General features: G+C 46.7%; 1 protein-coding gene across 1 annotated transcript; it reads left to right on the forward strand.

Annotated features, from left to right (window-relative positions):
• Positions 1-1,118: 1,118 nt before the first annotated feature.
• On the forward strand, positions 1,119-25,654 carry LOC137561723 (hepatitis A virus cellular receptor 1 homolog). The gene is made up of 6 exons (XM_068273061.1): positions 1,119-1,183; positions 4,438-4,779; positions 9,780-9,808; positions 14,040-14,154; positions 17,923-17,953; positions 24,351-25,654. The coding sequence occupies exons 1-6, from the start codon at positions 1,138-1,140 to the stop codon at positions 24,418-24,420; spliced, it is 633 nt and encodes a 210-aa protein (XP_068129162.1). The 5' UTR covers positions 1,119-1,137; the 3' UTR covers positions 24,421-25,654.

Raw genomic sequence — 25,654 nt, forward strand, 5'->3', positions numbered from 1 at the left:
TGCATACCTGTTCTGTTCAGTGAACAGTTTGGTGTGTCAGTGTGAAGCAGTACCTTAATTACACTACCTGATTGATGTATACACATGCAAAATGTTGTAAAGCACTTTAGGCCTGTCATTTAGCATTCAATATGATTTCTGCCCTTAAAACGCTGCTTTGCGTCAAATCCAGATTTTTCCCGGGGACTTTTGGCGTGTATCCCACTCCGCCATGCCCCCCTCCAGGTGTTAGACCCCTTGAAACATCTTTTCCATCACTTTTGTGGCCAGCATACATTTTTTTTTTCAAAGTTCGCATCCCCATTGAAGTCTATTGCGGTTCGCGAACTTTAACGCGAACTGAACCTTCCGCGGAAGTTCGCGAACCCGGTTCGCGAACCTAAAATCGGAGGTTCAGCCCAACTCTATCTGTCTGTTGTTTGTCCTTGTTACTCAGTGTGGTGGACATCAGAGGCTCAGTGCTGCGGACGCACTGAGCAACCATTGATTTTTGATTATTGTGGCGGTTATTGGAAGTTCAGAGCTGCGGTCGCTCTGAGCAATCCTGCTTCCTTGTTCATAACTCCTGGTGTGATCTGTGTACTTCCTCCAAGAGCATCCTGCTCTACTACCTAATATTACCCAGCTGCATAGTCTTGTTTGCTCTGGTGGTACTCTGGCTTTCTCGGCCTCAGTTGCTATACCTTGCACGTTAAGACCTGGGGGTAACCGAAGTCAGGAGACATATTCAGTGTCCTGTTCAAGTGGGGGCTTGTCTATAGGTGAAGACGTCGGCCGAGCTTAGAGCTGCGGCACTAGATTGGGGTATAGTGGCTGAAAGAAAGCAGGAGATCTGCCAGGCATTACATCAACACAATCTGTTGTTCAGATCTTTATGCTCGCCCATTGTTGTGGTGTGTAGTTATGTGCTTCGAACTATGGATTCACAGGTCGGTAGAAGTAGAGGGAAAAGGATTCAATCATTGGCATTTGCCAAAAACTGAGCTAGACCTTTCAGAAGTTCTGCGCCTTGCCTGGCAAGTTACGAAAGTTCATCTGTAGTTCCTCTTTCCCCTGCACACTTTCACTCATTTGTACTTCACTCTGCCGGACTCACCACCACAAAAAGCTCAGCTTCCAACCCCGACAAGCCACAGTATGGACGCCTGCAGTTTCTGGCTGTCTGTTGTCTTTTTACTCCACGGTAAGTTTTCTTCCCCCCATAGTCCAACAATAGGAGCTTAGAAGACTGGCCACCGTGTATAGGTATACGGGCAGCAAGCTTTTCTTGGAGCACTGCGGTTTGGGAATGAGTGCCCGTCCACAAGATCTGCATGGTGCCTGTGTGTACCGCCTATTTCTTCCAAATACATACTGGTAAATTAAAGGGCAACTTCAGGATGTATTTAATAAAAGTGTCTCAGAGTTTTATCAACTTTTGAAATTAATCTTTAAATACCAGTTTCCCTTTTATTTATAATAGGCTTTGAAAGACTGCTAAGATCAGAACTGAAACTGGAGCTTAGTGACTGACTCTGGGTAGGTACAGCCTGAGGGCGGAGTTTTTCATACTTAGTGTCCAACCTCTTAAAGATGTAGCTATACTCCACTGGTTACATTGTATCCCAAAATTAACTCAAAGGTCATTGGGTGTCACAGTGGTGGAATGCAGGGCGGGGCTGTCCAACTCTAGTTCTCAAGGGTCGAGGTCTTCACACATTTTTGGCACAGCTCAAATTAATTGATGGGACTGAATCAAGAAAGGTGATGTTCATGTTCATCAAGTAGAAAGAATTAGTTAATTTCTCAGTCCATCCTAAACACTGGCATGGATATGGCCCTCGAGAAATTACTGGAGTTGCACAGCCCTGGTGTAGTGAATAGCACTCTCGCTGTGCAGCTCTTGCATTCCATATTCAAACCTAGGCCAGACTTCAGTCACTCTGGACTCCTCGCACATCCCAAAAACTTACAGATAAGTTAGCTAGGGATGGTCGGAAATGCCAAATTCCGATTCCGCGGAAAAAACGATTTCTGCCATTGCCGATTACCGCTACTGCTACCGATTCCGCTTTCAGCCACCGTGGAAATTTCCGCCGACTTTAACATCGATTTCCTCAAAAATTACAAAGTCTTTTTGAAAAACGTTCCTTTTTTGTATTAAAGTTTTCAGCATTCTGATGCGGAAATGCGGAAATTGCTTTTGTGTGGAATACGAACGAGCATCCCTAAAGTTAGCTGGCTTTCCCCAAAACTGGCCTAAGATTGTGAGGGATATAAATGGTTGTAATCAACTAATCATGAGAAATTTCACGTAGATTTTAGCAATTATGCTCATACGTAATTACGCTTTGTAAATTCAATGGATTTTGTGTAATTGTAGGTAATTTCGCATAATTTTCATGTAATTTCGTGCCGACTTTAGCGATGAATAGAAAAGCCCCCATACACGCCATTGTCGCCAAAATGCTATGCTACATATGTTAAGGAGAATAATGGGTGCAAATTAAAAAAAAATTCAAAAAGATCTTGCAGTTTTTGAGAAAATCGATTTTAAAGAATGCAAAGGAATTTTTTTTTTAAACTCAGATAAAGGACAGTTTAAATACCATTTTTCCTTCGCATTTTAAAAATCTATTCTCTCAAAAATGTTTGTGTTAAAGGTAAAGCAAAACTAGATACATGCAAAACTATGCAAACATTTCATAACATTATAAATGATTACAATTACGGACAACATTAATTATGATTTTTCCCAAAGCGTTGCATTACAATTTTGCATCATTATTGAGAATTTCGGTGCATAATTACATCTATGTGAAATTTGTGCTCATCACTAAAGACTGTGGTAGGGATTAGATTGTGAGCTCCTCCGAGGACAGTCATTGACATGACATTGTATTCTGTAAAGTGCTGCAAAATAAGTCATTGTTACATACTGGTAAATACATGATAATAATATGGTAGGACATTAGACTATGACTATGGTAGGATTAGATAGTGAGCTCCTCTGAGGACAGTCAGTGACATGACTACTTCACTGCTTAACGACCGCCTCACGCCAATTGGCGTGAACGTGTCGGCTCCCGCAGAACCGCGTAGCGCCACTAGGAGACTATTAGACGGCGAAACCACCGTCTATTTACATTGTACAGCACTGTGATCTACGGCATCGCTGTACTGGGGGCAGCCGTGTCACTCGGCTCTCCCCCTGGGAGGCTCAGGAGCGAATGGCTCTCATAGGCTCATGCCTATGAGAGCCGATCACTGTCATTGGCTGCAGGGGGAGGGAGGGTGGAAATAATAAATACATAAAAAAATAGGCAGATTTATTTAAAGAATATATATAAATTAATAAAACAAACAAACAAACAAACACTTCACAAGCGATCATAGCCCACCAACAGAAATCTCAGTTGGTGGGCAGAAAAGGGGGGGGGGGGGATCACTTGTGTGCTGAGTTGAACAGCCCTTAAAGTTGCAGTGGCCTTAATTGTAAAAAATAGCCTGGTCACTAGGGGGGTGTAAGCCCACGGTCCTTGAGAGGTTAAAAAGCATTTTATTCACAAGGCATGAAAATATCTCCTAGGAGAAAACATAAGAGAAAAAGTGAATTGCATATGGCCCCTGGCAGTGGCATCACTAGGGGGGTGTGGTGGGTGCGGACCGCACCAGGTGTCACCAGCAGAGGGGGTGACATCAAGTTCCACGGTAAGGGAGAGTGAAGTAAGGCTACGCAAACACAGGCCAGGCTAGTGCCTGATGTACTTCTCCCTCCCGCTCTTCTCCCTTCTGGCTGCTCTCTGCTGAGCTTATAACGGAGTGCAGAAGCCACCAGGGCCACTTGGTGATCATCTTAACGCCCTCCCCCCCCCCCCCCATAGCAAGCAACGTTACTACATGGTGAGGTTGGAGGCTAATGGGGTAAGAGGAGGTGACACCATGAGTTTCTGAACCAGGTGACACCAACCCTAGTCCTCCAGCAGCCAAGGCTGAGACACCAAAGTGCCGCCCCTCATTCCCCCCATCCCAGCCGTCACACACTGATTGCTATTAGACTAGAGCCGCCCCAGGGCTCCCCAACCTCCCCAACACCTTGATCTCTAGTTATCTGGCTTGCAGTCACTGCCATGTATCCCCTTTTCTGATTTCTCTCTGCTTCAAACACAACAGGGGAATGATAGCTGAGTGAGTTGTGCCCCTCCTACACTGTGCCCTGAGGCTGGAGCCTCTCTTGCCTCTGCCTCGGCCCCCCTCCTACACTGCAGCCTGAGGGTGAAGCCTCTCTCACCTCTGCCTCGGCTCCCCTCCTACACTGCGCCCTGAGGCTGGAGCTTCTCTTGCCTCGGCCCGGCCCTGGGTATGTTGGATTTCAAACAAGCCCAGTCATTGTAACTGATAAATATGTTTTTTTCTATTACTGCATGAATATTTTATGCAATGATGTCTCCCTTCCAGCTGCGGCAGCACCAGAGGAGATGATAGAGGGTACGGCAGGGGATGTACTGACTCTGCCCTGCACCTATTCTGTTACTGAGCATGGACTGACCACCATGTGCTGGGGGCAGGATGGCTGCTCAAACCTGTACTGTAATAAAGTGATTGTCAAGGTTGACAGCAGCGCAGTGACGGAGGTGACGTCTGACAGATACCGGCTACTGGGGAACATCACACAGGGGGACGTGTCACTCACCATCACCAATGTCACCAAGTCAGACGAGGGGCAGTTCTGCTGCCGGGTGGAGGTTCCCGGATGGTTTAACGACAAGATGGTGAATTACATTGTGAGCATCAAGGAAAGTAAGTGCCGATATTGGAGTATTGATGTCGGGATTTGAAGTTTCTGACCTGTCCTAAACTTCACTGCAGTTACTGAAACTCTAATCTGTGCAACATTGTTTGTTGCTGTATCACTTTTTTGTGTATTATTGTTTAAAGGACAACTGAAGTGGATCTGAACAGTCATACGGAGGCTGCCATATTTGCGTCCTGGTGATCTCTTTGGCTCAGGGACGTTTTTAGGTGATGGCTGTCTTTAGGTGGAGGTGACCTAGGCAGATGCCTGGGGTGACAACCAGGGCCGGTTCTAAACAGGCACATATGAGGGGGCAGTCAGAAATATGAAGGGGGCATCATGTGTACATGTTCGAGCACAGTCTGTCTGTTCCTCCACCCAGCTGGAATGTGGCAAGGAGCTAGTGTGCTCCTGGTTACCTGCTGCTGCCTGGGGCTGGGGGAGAGCAACTGAGGAGGACGGAGGGTGAATCAGACTCTGTGACGGTGACCATGATTACTCCCGTAATCCTGGACCCATGTGGTGCACTGCTCCTGCAGGTTGCTGCCACAGTTGTGGGGGGCGGGCTCTCTAGGCTGCTTCTCTCTCTGGCTCTTTCTCATTGGCTGGAGAGAGACAAAAGCAGCAGAAAGAGCACTGCTGATTGGAGGGTGGGAGGAAAGGAAGAGAAAGAAGCCTGAGGCTTCTTACAGAGCTGCCTGGCACTCCTTAGAGAGCTGCCTGGCACTTCTTACAGAGCTGCCCGCTCACTCAGGGACCAGACTGTATAGCCAGGGTGAGCATAAAATCGCGGCTGTGATTATTTTAGCTCCGGTGTCACCTTCCTTTGAGTGGGCAAGATATTTATTTAAGGGGGCGCTGCCCCCTCTCGGCCCCCCCATCCCCCCAGAGTTGGCCCTGGTGACAACTGTGGGAGGGGACATTGCAGAAGTAGACTTAGCACACTATACTTTATGGAGTTTTTACAGTCGACTACTAGTTCCATTAACACCTAAATGAACACTGCTGTGTTGATTCTTGCAACTCCAGTTCAACCTGTAAGGACCCAAGCTGTACATTAACAGTATAATGTTTATAAAGTGGATACACACCTTGAAACTATTATTAGAAGGGTTTGTTATGTGGGTTCAGAGAGTTTGGGCCAGTGAGATGTATATTCCCTGATAATAGTTTATTTATCCTTTACAAACTTATTTTGAGAAACAACAATATTCCTATGTAAACAATCCATTTTTTGGGGTGCCCCAAAAAACAAATTAGTGTTGGTTATGATCTTCCTGTTCATGAGATGTGGTAGGGAGACAAAATGTGCCTCCCTGGGGATGGCCAGAAACAGTGTGGCTGCAGTAGTTTCTGAAGCACACACGTGAAACAAGCATGCAGCTAATCCAGTAACACTACAGTCAGAGCACCTGATCTGCATGCTTGTTCAGGGTCTATGGCTAAAAGTATTAGAAGCAGAGGATCAGCTGAAAAGCCAGGCAATCTGCATTGTTTGAGGACCCTTTTACACTTGTCTTGCAAGTGTCCATTGCATTAACCTGTTTTACCGCAGAGAAAAGGCCATGGGGCCTAGCACACTTAACTCATTGCGTCGGAAGTGCCCACCCACTGACCCACCGCAAAGTTAACAGCGTGTTAACGGTTGGACTCTCCCGGCGATGCAGCGTTGGCAGAAGCAATGAAAGTCAATGGGCGAGTCGTGACACAGCAATTCTAAGTTAGTGGCGCTCATCACAAGCTCGTGATCACAAGTAACTCATGATCACTACTAGTCGGTATTCGTGATTAAAAACCTACCGACTTTAGCGGTTAATAGCAAAGCCCCTTTACAATGTATACTTTTTCATTTAAAACTTTAAAATCGCTTTTCTCAAAAACTATAAGGTCTTATTGAAAAAAAATTCCTTTTCTTCCCACTGTTCTTCTTAACATATCTGGTAAATTTGGTGTTTTTTAGCATGTATGGGGACTTTGCTATTAACCGTTAACCTCGTCAGGTTTTTAATCACGAATACCGGCTTGTGATTACATGCGGTTATTCGACTTAAAACCGCACTCGAGTCGGATATCACTTTCTACTGGTGATCGTGATCACGCGTCAGTTCTTAAGTTGGTGGACTCGAATTTGTGATTGGGGGTGTCCGAGCACCACATGTTGGCAGTAGCGGTGCGGCATGCGATGGGGAAACGCGGGGATCCCAGTGTCCAGCAGAGAGTGGGCAAGGGTCGGTGAAAGGTGTGAGTGGGGTTTGTGTGTGTGTGTGAGGGGGGGGGGGGCGCAATATGCATATGACCTTGTTGGCGCAGTCTGTTGCAGGGTCACATGAATTAAGTTTTTTGCATTGCGCAATGAAGTGATGGGGCGGAGCATTGCAGCGCAATGGTCAGGTGTAAAACCGGCCTACAGGAAATAAATATGGCAACCTCCATATCTCCCTCATTTCAGCTGTGCTTTACTGTTGTAATGTCTTTTCTATCTATTGTACAGTGCTGTGTCAATTGTTACTTCTGACCTCATCCTGTGACTCTGGCCCCAGAACTACAGCCACAGTCTGATGACTCAGCAATCCTGCAGCTGTCCTGAGAGCATTACATATTGCAGCATGCACAGTGTCTGTATGTAGGACAGCGGAGGAGCGTGATCAGGGAATGTACACATTACACTTCTTCTTTCACCTCTCCCTTATACAGCAAGCCTGTCTCCTTTCCTATCCAGCTATTACAGTCAGTCTACATACCTCCCAACTTTTTGAGATGAGAAAGAGGGACACTTAAGCCACGCCCTTGCCACACCCCTTATCACGCATGCGATAAAGATTTCATAAGAAAAATATGTTCTTTCGTAATTCAAACCACACTGGTCATTTCTATCCTGGTTCATTTTCCTTCATATTAACACTTTAAAATTAGTAATATATTAATTTAAAGGATGGGAATAAAGTTTAGAGTCAATCAAACACACTTTAGTAGAGAAATATATACATATATTTACATAGAAAGAGGGAAAAAGTCCTGAAAGAGGGACAAATAAGGAGGAAAGAGGGACAGAGGGACAGGGCTCCCAAAGAGGGACTGTCCCTCCGAAAGAGGGACAGTTGGGAGCTATGCATAGGAAATATACTCACAAACAAGGGTTACCATACAGGCAACCACTATCAAGGCAGGTGGGGAGAATTAGAACGTGACCCCACTCAGGTTTAAGAAGTTTGTAGATAAAAGAAAGGGGAGACTCCCCTCCACATATGTAAACAGAGGCGCCAAGAAGAATTAAAAACGTCTAAAAAACGTGTAAAAGGGGGAAGCTATGGTGGACTTACCTCCCTTGTAGATCAACAGACAGAAAACCGTTATTTTAATTAAAAAATTACATTCTTTAGAAGCTCCACAAAGCAACGCATTTCGAAGGCAACAATCCCGCTTCATCAGGCAAATTAATGGAGAACACTCCTCTAAGCAGAAACAAAAACAGGTTGATAATATGTTAACAAGCACATTTATTTATATGCACACTCCAAATGGTCCCTTTGGAGTGTGTATATAAATACATTTGCTTGTTGATATAATTTGCTTGTTGTCTGTAATTAAGGGAGTTAAGTACACCATAGCTTCCCCCTTTTAAACGGTTTTTAGACGTTTTTATCCTTTTTGGCACCTCTGTTTACATATCTGCATACAGTGAAATATGGTGGAGGTTCAATGATGTTTTGGGGTCGTTTTGCTGCCTCTGGCACAGGGTTGCCTTGAATGTGTGCAAGGCACCATGAAATCGGAGGATTACCAAAGGATTGTGGGAGAGCCCAGTGTCAGAAAGCTGGGTTTGCGTCCTAAATCTTGGGTCTTCCAGCAGGACAATGACCCCAAACATAAATCAAAAAGGACAAAGAAATGGATGGCAACAAAGCGCTGGAGAGTTCTGAAGTAGCCAGCAATGAGTCCAGATTTAAATCCCATTGGACGCCTGTGGAGAGATCTAAAATTGCTGTTGGGAAAAGGCGCCCTTTTAATAAGAGAGACCTGAAGCGGTTTGTAAAGGAAGAGTAGTCCAAAATTCCGGGTGAGAGGTGTAAGAAGCTTATTGATGGTTATAGGAAGCGACTGATTTCAGTTATTTTTTTCCAAAGGGTGTGCAACCAAATATTAAAGGGACACTTAAGTCAAACAAAAAAAAAGTTTTACTCACCTGGGGCTTCCAATAGCCCCCTGAAGCTGTCCTGTGCCCTCGCCGTCTTCCTCCGATCCTCCTGGCCCCGCCGGCAGCCACTTCCTGTTTCGGTGACAGGAGCTGACAGGCTGGGGACGCGAGTGATTCTTCGCGTTCCTGGCCACAATAGCGCCATCTATGCTGCTATAGCATATATCATATACCATATAGCAGCATAGAGGGTGCTAATGTGTCTGGGAACGCGAAGAATCACTCGCGCCCCCAGCCTGTCAGCTCCTGTCACCGAAACAGGAAGTGGCTGCGGGCAGGGCCAGGAGGATCGGAGGGAGACGGCGAGTGCACCGGACAGCTGCAGGGGGCTATTGGAAGCCCCAGGTGAGTAAAACTCATTTTTTTTTGTTTGACTTAAGTGTCCCTTTAAGTTAAGGGTGCCAATAATTCTGTCCAGCCCATTTTTGGAGTTTTCTGTGACATTATGTCCAATTTGCTTTTTTTTTTCTCCCTTTTTCTTTTCTTTTGTTTCAATACACACAAAGGGAATAAACGTGTATAGCAAAACGTGTTACTGTAATACTTTTCTGTGAGAAATACTTGATTTTCTGGAAACGTTTTTTTTTTATTTGTAATACATTTGCCAAAATTTCAAGTAAACATTTTTCACGTTGTCGTTATGGGGTGTTGTGTGTAGAATTCTGAAGAAAAAAAAATGAATTTAATGCATTTAAAATAAGGCTGTAACATAACAAAATGTGTAAAAAGTGATGTGCTGCTAATATTTTCTGGATGTACTGTACATAAAATTTTACTAATCACAATCGTTTCCCCTCCATATATCTTCAGGAGATCCCGTCACCTTGTTTCCTACCCGGGTAAGTTGTGGTTCAGTCAAACCCCATACGCCAATCAAATAAAGAACCCATAACAAGATTAGTGATTTTACAACTTCATTAACAAGCTAAATCTAAATCCTGGGGGTTCTGGCTCAACAGGACTTAGGATCAATCCACACTAGACCCGGTTGCAGAACGCAATCCGTGGTCCGGGCTCCAGTTTTCAGAAACCGGAACGCAAACAGATCCATGCAGCCCTTTTGCAGCATACGTCTTTGATCCGTTTGCGTTTTTTTTCACCAAAAACAACCCCGGATGGCTGAGGGGATAGCAGCCAAGACACGGGGCTGCGGGCACAGCGGTGGGGAAGCAATTATCTTACTTCCTCTGCTCGTCGCGTGACCACTAGAGGGCGGCATTGGTGGAAGTCAAGGCGAGCAGAGGAAGTAAGGTACTTCCCCGCTCCCTCGTTTATTTTACTTTTGCCGCACATACTGTAGCTTATTTTACTTTTGCCACACATAGCTGGAGGGGGAGAGGGGATGGGGGGGGGGGGGCATTCCCGCCGCGGGGGACAACTATAGGGGGAAGGAGTAGGCAATGCGGATCTCCCTCCGTTTTGTGTGCAAAGTTCTCTGTGTAGAGGGAGATCCATTTTTGCATTGCCTGTTACTACCCCTCTGTGTATCAGGGATCGATCCGGGTCCGAGAAGTCCAGACAAGTCGGGACCCTCCATTCAGTTTTTGTATCCGGATCCCACGGATTGCCAATGGATCCGTTTTTGAAGTAAGTCCATGGCTCCGTTGATCCGTGCCCATAAACGGAGAAACAGACAGGTTTTTAAAACAAGTTTGAACTAGCCCTTAACTAGATATTCTGTAAAATGTATTTTCCATTGAACTGTTATAGCCGTCCTTAAAGAGACTCTGAAGCGAGAATAAATCTCGCTTCAGAGCTCATAAATAGCAGGGGCACGTGTGCCCCTGCTAAAACGCCGCTATCCCGCGGCTAAACGGGGGTCCTTTCACCCCCAACCCACCCCCCGCAAAAGTGTGTCGTAAAAAGGTCGCAGAATTTCCCTTCCTGGAGGCAGGGCTAACGGCTGCAGCCCTGCCTCCAGTCGCGTCTGTCAGCGGCGCATCGCCGCCTCTCCCCCGCCCCTCTCAGTGAAGGAAGACTGAGAGGGGCGGGGGAGAGGCGGAGATACGCGCTGACAGACGCCCGTGGGGCAGGGCTGTGGCGGTTAGCCCTGCCCCAACCAGGAAGCGCTCCCCGGGTGTATCGAGGGGGATTTGGGGGTGAAGGGACCCCCGTTAAGCCGCGCTATAGCGGCGTTTTAGCAGGGGCACACGTGCCCCTGCTATTTATGAGGTCTGAAGCGAGATTTATTCTCGCTTCAGACTCTCTTTAAAGGATACATCCAGGCTAAATCAAAAACTCTTACCGGTGGCTTTCTTCAGCCCCTGGCTGCCCTCCTGTGCCCTCACCGCAGCTCCGGTGGCTCCCGGTATCCTCCACCTCCACTGCAGAAGCCAGGTCGGCTTCCGGGCCGGCTTCTTGTGCACTCCGCTGCGCGGGTCATGTGTCTGGCCGACATCATCAGTGATCTGGCCTGCGCAGTACAGACCTGATGATGTTGGCCAGACCACAAGATCCGCACGGTGGAGCACACAAAAAGCGGCCCCGGAAGCTGACCTGGCGAGGTCGGCTTCTGCAGTGGAGGTGGATGATACCGGGAGTCAGCGGAGCTGCGGCGAGGGCACAGGACGGCTGCCAGGGGCTGGAGGAAGCTCCAGGTAAGTGAATTTTGATTTTTTTATTTAGCTTGGACCTCTCCTTTAAAGAGAAACTGTAATAAAAATAACAATGAATAACATTTCTAATTTTTTACAATACTCATTTATAGATTAATTAGTCAGTGTATGCCCATTGTAAAATCTTTCCTTTCATTGATTTACAATCTGAATTTCATCACTGGTGGTGACAGCTTTAGTTCTGCCAGGTGATCTGTACAGAATGTTCGTTACTGAGAGTTCTATGCACAGAGGCAAATGCTGGTTGCTTGGCAGTTAGAAAAAGCCGTTATTTCCCACAATGCAACGAGGTTCAAAGACGGGCAAACTGTCAGGACCATGGTCATGACATCAGAGTGGGAGGGGTTTACCCACAATATGAGCCATACAGAGCCCCTGATGATCTATTTGAGAAAAGGAAAAGCTTTCTCGTGGGAAAGGGGGTATCAGCTACTGATTGAGATGAAGTTTTATCCTGGGTTAAAGTTCCTTTTTATTTATTTAATTATTGTATTTATAAAGCGCCAACATATTACGAAGCGCTGAACATTAACCACTTTACCCCCGGCGGTACGAATTTCTCCGTCCCTTTTTTCCCTCCTAAAAAACCAGGGACGGAGATATCCGTACCTTCCGCGCTACCGCCGCTGTCCGCGCCACCGCCGCACGTGCGCGCGCACCCGCCGCTTGTGCACGCCGCCGCCCGCTCGCCCGGAGATCAATGAACGGGAAAATCCATTCCCGTTCGTTGATCTAAGCCCCCGCAATGATCTGCTGCTTCTTTCAGAAACAGCGCGATCATTGTGAGTCTCCCAGCCTCCTACTGCTTCCTGTAAGCGTCCTTCCGGTCGCTTACAGGTCGCATGTAAACATACTCACTGTGGCCATCTTGTGTCCAAATAGTAAACTACACCCTAATGCATTTTACACATAAAAATAAATTGTTTTACATAATAAATTAACTCCTTACCTCCCACACTCCCCATTTTTTTTTTTTTTTGTAATTTAAAAAAAAAAAAAAAATATAATTAAAAAAAAACATAAATAGTTACCTTAGGGACTGAATTTTTTAAATATTTATGTCAAGAGGGTATAACACTGTTACTTTATAAACTACGGGCTTGTAAATTAGGGATGGACGCAAAACTGAAAAAAATGCACCTTTATTTCCAAATAAAATATTGGGGCCAAACATTGTGATAGGGACATAGTTTAAACGGTTTTATAACCGGGAATAATGGGCAAATACATTTCATGGGTTTTAATTACAGTAGCATGCATTATTTAAAAACTATAAAGGCCGAAAACTGAAAAATAATATTTTTTTCATACATTTTTTCCTATTTTCCCATTAAAACACATTTAGAATAAAATAATTCTTGGCATAATGTCCCACCTAAAGAAAGCCTAATTGGTGGCGGAAAAAACAAGATATAGTTCATTTCATTGCGATAAGTAATAATAAAGTTATAGACGAATGAATGGACGGAGCGCTGAAAGGTGAAAATTGCTCTGGTGTAAAACCCCTCAGTGGTGAAGTGGTTAATTTAGGTTACAGACAATATTTAGGGGTGACATACAGCAATATGACAATACAGGAATACAAGAAAACCAGATCACACACCATAGTATGAGTACCAGGTAATACTTAGTCAGTCACTGGATGGAGCATGGAGATTAGGCAAGTTAGGTTCACTCAGATGCATAGCATGGGTGCACAGTAATGGAGGTGCATGATCAGGTAGGACACAAAAGGAGGAGGACGCTGCCCAAAGGCTTACAATCTAGAGGGAGAGGTAAGGACACGAATGGTAGGGGACCAGAGTTCAGCTGTAGGTTTAGAGCACTTGTGAGGGGTAGTAGGCCAGAGTAAAAAGGTGAGTTTTGAGGGCTTTCTTGAAGATGTTAAAGGAGGGGGCTGCCCTAATGGGTGGAGGTAGGGAGTTCCATAGTGTTGGAGCAGCTCTTGAGAAGTCCTGGAGGCGTGCATGGGACTGGGTGATGCGGGGGCGGTTAGGCGAAGTTCATTGGAAGAGCGGAGTGAGCAGCTAGGTGTGTACCTCTCAGTAAGATCGAAAATGTAGGTTGGACAGGTTTTGTGGACAGATTTGTAGGTCAGACACAGTATCTTGAATCGGATTCTGGACTGGATAGGAAGCCAGTGGAGGGATTCTAGGAGGGGATCTGCCGTGGTGGAGCGATGGGAGGAGTGGATAATTCTGGCTGCTGCATTCATGATGGACTGCAGTGGGGCTGTTCGGGTCATAGGGAGACCAGACAGCAGGGCATTGCAATAGTCAAGGCGGGAAATTATGAGGGCATGGATGAGGAGTTTGGTGGTGGCAGAGGTCAGGAAAGGGCTAATCTTACAGATGTTACGAAGGTGGAAGTTGCAGGACTTTTTAAATGTTTTATTCTAACTCTTATCATCCTCATCGTGTGATTTTTCACTGCAATATTGTTTCTGGTATTTCAGATTACACCATCGCCATCCACTAACGTTCAGAATCACTTTCAGAATCACACGGCGGTGATTATTCCAATTTTCATATTACTAACAACAGCAGTAATAATGCTGATTGCATGCAGATGTGAGTACAAAACTTTACATAATTATGATACTTGCTAGTGTCAGATGCTGCTTGGCTGGTCTGATTACCAGTCTGTGAGCTGTTTAACCCCCCTTCCCTATACCATCATCACCCACATATTAATCAGGGAGGGGCTGGGGGCACCAGCCAATTCTCCACTGTGAGCACTGTTCATGTGACCCAGCTCAGTTCCTCCCTCTTCTGTAAGAGTTTAACTCTTTGCAGCCAGCACAGCAGCTATAGCTTTGTCTTATTTTTCTGTCCCTGCTCAGTGTATAATAATGCATCTAACCCTCCTCACCCCCGCCCCTGTGTGTTTACGAAAGCAGTGATAAAGCAGTGATCAATTGTCTCTTACTGCAGGCAGAGCAGGGTGGCAAGAGGCGTCTATAAACACAATGGGGACAGGGTGGGAAGGGTTAAAGAGGAATTCCAGTGAAAATAATGTTATAAATAAAGTGCTTTATTTTTTACAATAATTATGTATAAATGATTTAGTCAGTGTTTGCCCATTGTAAAATATTTTAAATCCCTGATTTATATTCTGACATTTATTACATGGTGACATTTTGCTGCTGGCAAGTGATGTAGCTGCTGATTGCTGTTTTGGCAGTTGGAAACAGCTGTAAACAACTATTTCCCACAATGCAACAAGGTTCACAGACAGGAAAGTGCCAGGAGTACCACGGTCCTCAGAGTTTCTTGTGGGAGGGGTTTCACCACAATATCAGCCATACAGCGCCCCCTGATGGTCTGTTTGTGAAAAGGAATAGATTTCTCATGTAAAAGGGGGTATCAGCTACTGATTGGGATAAAGTTCAATTCTTGGTCGGAGTTTCTCTTTAAATGATTCATTATTTACTGAGCTGGCAGGAGGAACTGTAGCTGCAGCATGGGAATTATCTTATTATATATGCATTTTAAAGGAAATAAGAAGAAAAAAATTATAAAAAATCAATGTGCTTGATTCACAAAGGAGCGTGGCTTCAGCAGCACTCATTAAAAGCAATTAGCGGCCGCTACGCACACTACGCTTGCTCCTTTCAGCGTAGCGGGTCTTACTTAGTTACATGCATTGCTTGCATAGCAATGCAAGTTCCTTTAAATTCCTTTAAATTATTATTATAATAATCGACTATGTTAATTAACACAGTAGTGGCCACACTAGTGAAGTATCACGGTTGCGATTCTTTACAGCAGTGGCCGGTATTCTTAGGAGCGCGTGTTGCTATGTAAGCAACGCATGTAGCTAAGGAAGGAACGCTATGCTGTAAGGAGTGAGCGTAGCGTGCATAGCCACCGCTAATTGTTTTTATTTTGAGAATAATGGGTTTCCTGGTAAAAATATAATGAAATCATCGTTTAGAGGACATTAATTGATAAGAAGACATGTACGAGTATTTTATCACCCATACTGCATCACTGCAGAACAGGTGATGATACCTGCAAATCATTCTTCTATTTTGTATATTTAATAATCCATAGGTGTGCTACAAATGGTGGTTCTTCTGGACATAAGTTTATTTATAAGAGCATATAGGAATTATTTGTGTATTACCTTATTTTTCACCGTATAAGACGCTCTGGAATATAAGACGCACCCAGGTTTAGAGGGCAAAAAGCAGGGGAAAAAAAATATTCTAAACCTGGTGCACCCATGTTCCAGGAGCGTCTTGTAGATGTTCTCCCCCAATGATTGTGTCCCTCATGTGCTCTCTTTGGCCCCCCATGTACTCCCTTCTGTCCCCAGTGCATTCCCTTCTGTCAGCAGTGTGTCCCCCTTCTGTCTTCAGAGTTTCCCCAGTGTGTCCCATTCTGTCTACCATATGCCCCCAGTGTATCCCCTTATATCCCCATGTGTACCTTCTGATCCCATTGTGTCTGTCCCTAGTGTTTCCCACTCCCCTGTGTATGCTGTCCCCACATGTTCCTCTGCCCCCTCCATGTATGCTGTGCTGCATCCGCATGTTGCTCTGCCCCCTCCATGTATGCTGCGCTGCCCCCGCATGTTCCTCTGCCCCCTCCATGTATGCTGCGCTGCCCCCGCATGTTCCTCTGCCCCCTCCATGTATGCTGAGCTGCATCCGCATGTTGCTCTGCCCCCTCCATGTATGCTGCGCTGCCCCCGCATGTTGCTCTGCCCCCTCCATGTATGCTGTGCTGCATCCGCATGTTCCTCTGCCCCCTCCATGTATGCTGCGCTGCCCCCGCATGTTCCTCTGCCCCCTCCATGTATGCTGCGCTGCCCCCGCATGTTCCTCTGCCCCCTCCATGTATGCTGTGCTGCATCCGCATGTTGCTCTGCCCCCTCCATGTATGCTGAGCTGCATCCGCATGTTCCTCTGCCCCCTCCATGTATGCTGCGCTGCCCCCGCATGTTCCTCTGCCCCCTCCATGTATGCTGCGCTGCCCCCGCATGTTCCTCTGCCCCCTCCATGTATGCTGAGCTGCCCCCGCATGTTCCTCTGCCCCCTCCATGTATGCTGCGCTGCCCCCGCATGTTCCTCTGCCCCCTCCATGTATGCTGAGCTGCATCCGCATGTTCCTCTGCCCCCTCCATGTATGCTGTGCTGCATCCGCATGTTCCTCTGCCCCCTCCATGTATGCTGCGCTGCCCCCGCATGTTCCTCTGCCCCCTCCATGTATGCTGCGCTGCCCCCGCATGTTCCTCTGCCCCCTCCATGTATGCTGTGCTGCATCCGCATGTTGCTCTGCCCCCTCCATGTATGCTGAGCTGCATCCGCATGTTCCTCTGCCCCCTCCATGTATGCTGCGCTGCCCCCGCATGTTCCTCTGCCCCCTCCATGTATGCTGCGCTGCCCCCGCATGTTCCTCTGCCCCCTCCATGTATGCTGAGCTGCATCCGCATGTTCCTCTGCCCCCTCCATGTATGCTGTGCTGCATCCGCATGTTCCTCTGCCCCCTCCATGTATGCTGCGCTGCCCCCGCATGTTCCTCTGCCCCCTCCATGTATGCTGCGCTGCCCCCGCATGTTCCTCTGCCCCCTCCATGTATGCTGTGCTGCATCCGCATGTTGCTCTGCCCCCTCCATGTATGCTGCGCTGCCCCCGCATGTTCCTCTGCCCCCTCCATGTATGCTGTGCTGCATCCGCATGTTGCTCTGCCCCCTCCATGTATGCTGAGCTGCATCCGCATGTTCCTCTGCCCCCTCCATGTATGCTGTGCTGCATCCGCATGTTGCTCTGCCCCCTCCATGTATGCTGAGCTGCCCACTGCATGTTGCTCTGCCCCCTCCATGTATGCTGTGCTGCCCACTGCATGTTGCTCTGCCCCCTCCATGTATGCTGCGCTGCCCCCGCATGTTCCTCTGCCCCCTCCATGTATGCTGTGCTGCATCCGCATGTTGCTCTGCCCCCTCCATGTATGCTTTGCTGCCCACTGCATGTTGCTCTGCCCCCTCCATGTATGCTGAGCTGCCCACTGCATGTTGCTCTGCCCCCTCCATGTATGCTGCGCTGCATCCGCATGTTCCTCTGCCTCCTCCATGTATGCTGAGCTGCATCCGCATGTTCCTCTGCCCCCTCCATGTATGCTGCGCTGCATCCGCATGTTCCTCTGACTCCTCCATGTATGCTGTGCTGCACACCTAGCGTGTTGCTCCACCCCCTCCACGTATGCTGCTCCTGCATGCCCGTATGTTCATCTGCCCCCTGCGTCTCCTGCTCCTGTGTATGCTGCTCTGCCCCCCCCCCCCCGGCATGCCCACATGTTTCTGTGTCTGTATCCTAATCCTTGTATGTCTTACAGGTATATTAAAGATGAAGAAACCGCCTATCAGGTAAGTTAACTTCTTGGCGACCGCGTCATGCCGATGGGCGTGCATGCGGCACACCAGCCCCAGGACCGCCTAACACCGATTGGCGTAAAGTCCTTGGGGTGGAGTTTGCAGGGGATCACGCATACCGATGTGGCGATCCCCGCTAGGAAACTGTTAGACGGCTCAACAGCCGTCTCATAACAGTGTGCAGTGCTGCGATCTACAGCAGCTCTGCTACTGAGGACAGCCGTGTGTCTGTTGGTGGGGGGAAAGAGGGGGGGGGGGGTCACTTGTGTGCTGAGTTGTGCGGTCCTGCAGCGAGGCCTTAAAGCTGCAGTGGCCCAATTAGTAAAAAAAATGCCCTGGTCCTTAGGGGGGTTTAACACTGCGGTCCTCAAGTGGTTAAAGGATACATTATTCAAAAAAAACAAATAAATATAAACTATACAAGTCTCCCCAAAAACACAGGGCTGATGTATGAAAGTGGTTTTTAAAGCCCTCACTGATCTATCTCCTTTTATTGTTGTTACTAACATGTGGCCCGTGCTATGCGGCGTGGGGCAGGAGCGCGCACATCATTCCACCATCCAATCATCGCAGCAGCCAATCACAGTGAGTCGGGGCAGGAGGGAGCATGTCCGGGTCCAGAGATGGATTAAGATGTAATGGGGCCCTAGGCAGTAGATTTAGGGCCCCCTTGTGTTTTTTTTTTGGTAAGCTGAAGTGGAGAGAGGTCAAAGAAGGTGGCAGGTAGGCCCCTTGACACCCACTAGGCCACAAGCACCTGCCTAGGTTGCCTGGTGGATGATTCTGCTCTGTCCAGGGCGAACAGACAAACAAAAATACGGAGGTCTCCCATCAGTAAGTGCTTCATGTTACTTCCTGTGTAAACAGGAAGTAACATGAAGCTCTTAGAGATTGGAGACCTCCGGCACTAAGGAGGTATGTGTCCAGTCTGCCGCAGCCCGCCCGCTGCCCCTATTGATTGCAGGAGGGGGAGTTCTGAGTGGAGAGTAGAGTGGGGCTGAACCTCCGATTTTAGGTTCGCGAACCGGGTTCGCGAACTTCCGCGTAAGGTTCGGTTCGCATAAAAGTTCGCGAACCGCAATAGACTTCAATGGGGATGCGAACTTTGAAAAAAAAAAGTTATGCTTGCCACAAAAGTGATGGAAAAGATGGAGGAGTGGGATACATGCCAAAAGTCCCCGGGAAAAATCTGGATTTGACGCAAAGCAGCGTTTTAAGGGCAGAAATCACATTGAATGCTAAATGACAGGCCTAAAGTGCTTTAAAACATCTTGCATGTGTATACATCAATCAGGTAGTGTAATTAAGGTACTGCTTCAGAGTGACACACCAAACTCACCGTGTAACGCACCGCAAACAGCTGTTTGTGTAGTGACGGCCGTGCTGGACTGGTGCGCACCATGGCGAGAGTGCAGGTTTTGGTGGCTTTACAGCCTATATGGTCGCCTGGCTGATAAACAGAACAGGTATGCAGTGGCGGGTTCACTGAACAGAACAGGTATGCAGTGGTGGGTTCACAGAACAGGTATGCAGTGGCAGGTTCACTGAACAGGTATACAGTGGCGGGTTCACTGAACACAACAGGTATGCAGTGGCGGGTTCACTGAACAGGAATACAGTGGCGGGTTCACTGAACAGAACAGGTATGCAGTGGCGGGTTCACTGAACAGAACAGGTATGCAGTGGCGGGTTCACTGAACAGTACAGGTATGCAGTGGTGGGTTCACTGAACAGGTATGCAGTGGTGGGTTCACTGAACAGGTATGCAGTGGTGGGTTCACTGAACAGGTATGCAGTGGTGGGTTCACTGAACAGGTATGCAGTGGTGGGTTCACTGAACAGGTATGCAGTGGTGGGTTCACTGAACAGGTATGCAGTGGTGGGTTCACTGAACAGGTATGCAGTGGTGGGTTCACTGAACAGGTATACAGTGGTGGGTTCACTGAACAGGTATGCAGTGGTGGGTTCACTGAACAGGTATGCAGTGGTGGGTTCACTGTACAGGTATGCAGTGGTGGGTTCACAGAACAGGTATGCAGTGGCGGGTTCACTGAACAGGTATGCAGTGGTGGGTTCACAGAACAGGTATGCAGTGGTGGGTTCACAGAACAGGTATACAGTGGCGGGTTCACTGAACAGGTATGCAGGTATCCAGTGGGCTCACTGAACAGAACAGGTATGGTGGGCTCACTGAACAGAACAGGTATGCAGCCAGGAACAAGCTAAGCCTAACTAATCTTTCCCTATGAGAGACAGTCTGCAGCAGCTCGCCCTACTCTCACTAATGCAGGCAGCACACGAGTGACCGTAATGGCCGCCGCTGCCTGCCTTTTATTAGGGGGGGAGTGGCTGCAGGGGCTAGTGTAGCCTAATTGGCTACACTGGGCCTGCTGACTGTGATGTAGAGGGTCAAAGTTGACCCTTATGGTGCATTATGGGGCGAACCGAACTTCCGCAAAAGTTCGCCTGCGGGACGCGAACGCGAACCACTGAAGTGGAGTGGAGAGCCCAAGGTGAGGGGGGGAATGTACCCCTCCCCACCGATCTGCAGCCACACTCTCCTCTTATGTTGCGAGTCGACCCCTCCTGCCCACCAAAAGTCCCTGAGCGGGCCCTAGGGAGGGGGGGGGGGGCAGATTTTTTTTTGTAGGGGGGCCTGGGGATTTCTAGTTACACCCCTAGTGTGCTCCTAATATCTTTTAGATAGATTTGATGCAATGAATGTTAGCATGTCTGCACTATGCATGTTACAGGGCCAGAGTTAGGACACCTACTGGGGTACCTCTGCCTGATGTAGGCGAATACGTATGAGAATGTATTCTTTTTTTACTAAGACCCCGGCTTTTAACTTAGCAGTAGGGATAGCAGTGGTGCCTGCATTTGTATGAACGTTTGCATGCGAGTGTGTGCGAAAGGTTAATTGGCTTTACTATTTTATTGGCCACACCCCCTTTAGCACCTCCCTTAAAACGTATTTAAATATCCTCACTTGAGGCAATGCGCCTGAATCTATGTGTTTTTTTCCTGTAGTGACATAATAGAATGCAGTCAATTATTCAGGATAAATTAACTTGGAGTATTATACTCGATAGGATCCTAAATGAGCAGACTGCTTAACACTAAACGGCCACAATAGTGTACCTATAGATACATTTCTATGTCAGTCATGCGGGTTATTACACAACCACTAAATATACAATATACTTATAAAAAAATTCTTGGTCATAAGTGTAGATACAAATGTATGTATGGAAGTTTAATTAGGCAAAAAAACCTGAAAAACACAGACATTTAAAAACAAAAGCAAGCATAGCTGGCCAGCCATGATAAACTACACACATACATTCACTCCACAATCAACCTAGATGGCCATCACCTACAGTATGAACTACTTAATTTTGGTCAGGGTGTGGAAACGCCCATGGCGTGAAACGCGTAGGTGGGCGGAGCCTAACCACGTCTGGCCAGCACGTCGCAGGGTTTCCTGCAAGCCTGCGTTACTACACCACGAGACCGGAACTAACGCGGAGCCTGTCTCCTCAGTCGTGCTGGGACGTCAGCTGGCATGAAGAAAGCGTCTAGCTCAAGGCATGGGCAAACTTGGCCCTCCAGCTGTTAAGGAACTACAAGTCCCACAATGCATTGCAGGAGTCTGACAGCCACAGTCATGACTCATAAAGGCAAATGCATTGTGGGATTTGTAGTTCTTTAACAGCTGGAGGGCCAAGTTTGCCCATGCCTGGTCTAGCTGGTGCATGTTAATGGACTTTGTCATCTAGATGGAATATACCTTTGTTCACCTTTGGAAGTGGCCTGTATTGCATCGCAGTGTGTGGTGAGATTAAACTTGCACTTTAAATATTATACCAGCTCTTCAGCCTATTGAATGGCCTTCATCCGCTTTCTGCTATAACATGCATGTTTGCTGCTAAGCCTATTTTCAGCTATCACTATATCAGTGGGCCTTAAAGAGAACCCGAGGTGGGTTTGAAGAATATTATCTGCATACAGAGGCTGGATCTGCCTATACAGCCCAGCCTCTGTTGCTATCCCAAACCTCCCTAAGGTCCCCCTGCACTCTGCAATCCCTTATAAATCACAGCCACGCTGCTGACAAACAGCTTGTCAGAGCTGGCTGTGTTTATCTCTTTAGTGTCAGTCTGCTGCTCTCCCCGCCTCCTGCAGAACTCCAGTCCCCGCCTGCATCCCTTCCCTCCCTGCTGATTGGAGGGAAGGGACGGGGGCAGGGACCGGAGCTATGCAGGAGGCGGGGGAGCAGCTGAGACTGACACTACAGATGTAAACACAGCCTCACAGCATGGCTGTGATTTATGAGGGATTGCAGAGTGCAGGGGGACCTTAGTGGGGTTTGGGATAGCAACAGAGGCTGGGCTGTATAGGCAGATCCAGCCTCTGTATGCAGCTAACATTCTTTAAACACACCTCGGGTTCTCTTTAAGAAGAGACAATGGGGACTTTGTAGTGGCCTTTGGCGAAGATCATTTTGTATTGAAGCTGTGATATGAAGTTTGATAAATTGCACAGCCTTTTGGGATATTACTAACTACTGCTTGCCATATCTATACCATCAATGCATCCTGTTATTGATATCTTAAAGTGAACCTCCAGACTAAAAATCTACTCAGCAGAACTGAAAAGGCTTGGTGATTCTTTAACAGTTTCACAGCATCAGAACTTTGTTTTTCTTATAGAAGTCTCATTTTTAGCTGCATTTTTAGCTAAGCTCCACCCCGTCAAATAAAACTGCCCGGGCTTTTTTCCCCTAATGTTGTGCAAAGCATGATGGGATTGCCTATGTTGTTATTCACGTTGCCTAGCAACTGGGAGGGGTGATCAGGACACAGGACAGTTGGAACTGTGTCTCATGCTCCCTGTCACCTCCTTTCAACCAAAAAGATGGCTGCCATCATGAAATCACAAACCTTTGCTTGTTCTTTTAAAACAGGGAGGGTAAGAGATTATATTACCTATCTATTTTAATTAACATAACTAATATAACTTAATGACAGTATGTTTGTTTAGGCTGAAGTTCCCCTTTAAATTACACTATCTTATCCATATAATTAGGTAGTTCATAGGTGATGGCCATCTAGGTTGATTGTGGAGTGTGGTTTATCATGGCTGGCCAGCTATGTGGAATAATGGACTCCCCTACTTGCTCTTTTTTTTTTTAAATTTGTGTGTTTTTCACTTTTTTTTTGCATAATTACGCTTTCATACATTTGTATCTACACCTGTGACCAAGAAAATTCTTTTTAGTATAGAATTATGCAGGATACCCACTTTTATGGTCATTTTCCTGGTTTCAGCAACAGAAACACATATACTATATCTATATAATGTTGTATGTGGGTATGTAGCCCCACCCTCCTAGATGTTTAGCTATTTGGAATTCTCCTTCCAGAGCATTCTGGGAAACCAGGTATATTTTCTACTGGCTTTAGAATTCTCCATAAACAAACATTCCACAGATACAAAAGGAACACTGAGAGCCAAATATAGTGTAGGATGTACTGGAATGAATGTTTGAGTGTGAGAAAAGGATACTCACAAACTAGGGTTACCCTCCAGGTAACCACTGTCAATGCAGGTGAGGAGATTAGACCTGACCCCACTCAGGATTAAGAAGTCACTCTCTTTAGATCGGAAAAGAAGGGGGTATATCACCCCTCCACCAGGGGTGGACACAGTACTTGTAGATAGAGAACAGAGGCGCTCCAGGATAAAATGAACTAAAATGTAAAAAAATGCTTGGGAGGCAGTGGTGGACTTACCTCCAAGAATCAGACATAATAACTGTCAATTTCGAAAAGACATAAATGTATTGTATACTCCCAAAAAGTGCTGCAACGCGTTTAGCAGGTACAACCCGCTTCATCAGGCAATAGATAGGGGTATAACAGTAATTTGTCAGTGATGCATCCAGCGCCTCTGAATGCATCACTGACAAGTTACTGTTTATACCCCTGTCTATTGCCTGATGAAGCGGGTTATACCAGTGAAACGCGTTGCAGCACTTTTCGGAAGTATACAATAAATGTACTTCTTTTCGAAATTGACAGTTATTATGTCTGCTTCTTGAAGGTAAGTCCACCACTGCCTCTCAAGCATTTTTTTAAATTTTAGTTCATTTTATCCTGTTGGTGCTTCTGTTCTCTATCTACAAACATTCCACAGAGATCACCTGGCAGGACTAAAGATGTCACCACCAATGATACATTTCAGAATGTAAATCAGGGAAAAGTAAGATTTTACAACGGGCAACCACTGACTAAATAATCTATAAATTAATGAATATTATAAAAAAAAAAGCAGTTTTATAAATTATTTTATTTTCACTACATTTCCTCTTTAATGTTTCTACCTGCAGTGCTGGACCAATGGCTGAGCTAGCTGCTTCTGTGACACAGACTGAGGAGAATCTGTACGTGACAGAATAACAGGCCTTTCCCAGAATGCTTTGCTGGACTATTCTACTGCTTTTTGAGAACATAGAATTTCCTAGGACAGGAAGGCCACATACAGTCAGAAATCCACCCTGTGCAACCATTCATCCTTTGATATCTATTAGCAGCTTAATACTGGTTTACACTCACTCTCTGATCCACCTTTTTTTCAATTTCCAAGGCCATTTTTGCTTTCGCTGACACTTTCATCTCTTGAACTTATTTTAAATTCTCCAGAGGGGATATTTATTTCCAAGAGCATGGGTAAGGGTTTTATTCCATTTGTTTCTAAGGTACCTGGACTGAAATGTCCTGCCTAAAGTTCATAAATCCCTGGTGGAGCCACCCAGTAGGCCTATTGTCTCGAAATGCGGCTTGGTTACAGAACCATTATCCTGCTACCTGGACCATGCCCTTATGCTGGGCATACACAGCCCAGATTCTTATCAATCGAGCCGCTGATGGCTCGATTGATAATTTCCGACATGTCCGATCACCGCGCGGATCGATTCCCCGCTCGATCCCCGCGGGTGGACAATAGCGGTAATCGAGCGGAAGATAAGGAAGCGCCCGCGGGGACGGGAGTCGATCCGGCGGCTAATCGAGCCGCCGGATCGGACCGTGTATGCCCAGCATTAGACCCTTTTTATTGAACACTAGCTGATTGCCCGGCGTTGCCCGGGTATGTATTTGGCTAGTGTTGGCTCCGCCCACTTTTTCTAACCCTAACACACAATTACTCAATAACCAAGTTTGTGGGCTTTGCGGTCTTTGGAATCAATAATTTGCATTGAAATGAAAAAAATCTGATTGGCTGTTTGTGGCTCCACCCTATTTTCTGAATTTGAACCCCAGTCACCCAATGACCAACTGTAGCAGGTTTAAGGCCTGTGCCATTAACAGTGCAAGAATGGCAGCAATTAAATATTCCCCTTGAGAAGCAATAGGTGAAGTTTGAGTCACTTTTGTAGGCTCCACCCACTTTTCTGAATATTTAACCCAGTCACCCAGTGACCAACTGTGCAAAGTTTGAGAACCCTGCCATTAACAGTGTAAGAATGGCTGCAATATACATTTTCCCAGTGAAATTTGTATTTGTCTCCACCCACTAATGACCTGGAACTGCCCGACCGTGTATGTATTTGACCGGTTTTGGCTCCGCCCACTTTTACTAACCCTAATGCACAAACACTTAATTACCAAGTTTGTGAGCTTTGGGGTCTTTGGC

The sequence above is a fragment of the Hyperolius riggenbachi genome, chromosome 3, assembly GCF_040937935.1.
Source record: "Hyperolius riggenbachi isolate aHypRig1 chromosome 3, aHypRig1.pri, whole genome shotgun sequence".
Taxonomy (NCBI): Eukaryota; Metazoa; Chordata; class Amphibia; order Anura; family Hyperoliidae; genus Hyperolius; species Hyperolius riggenbachi.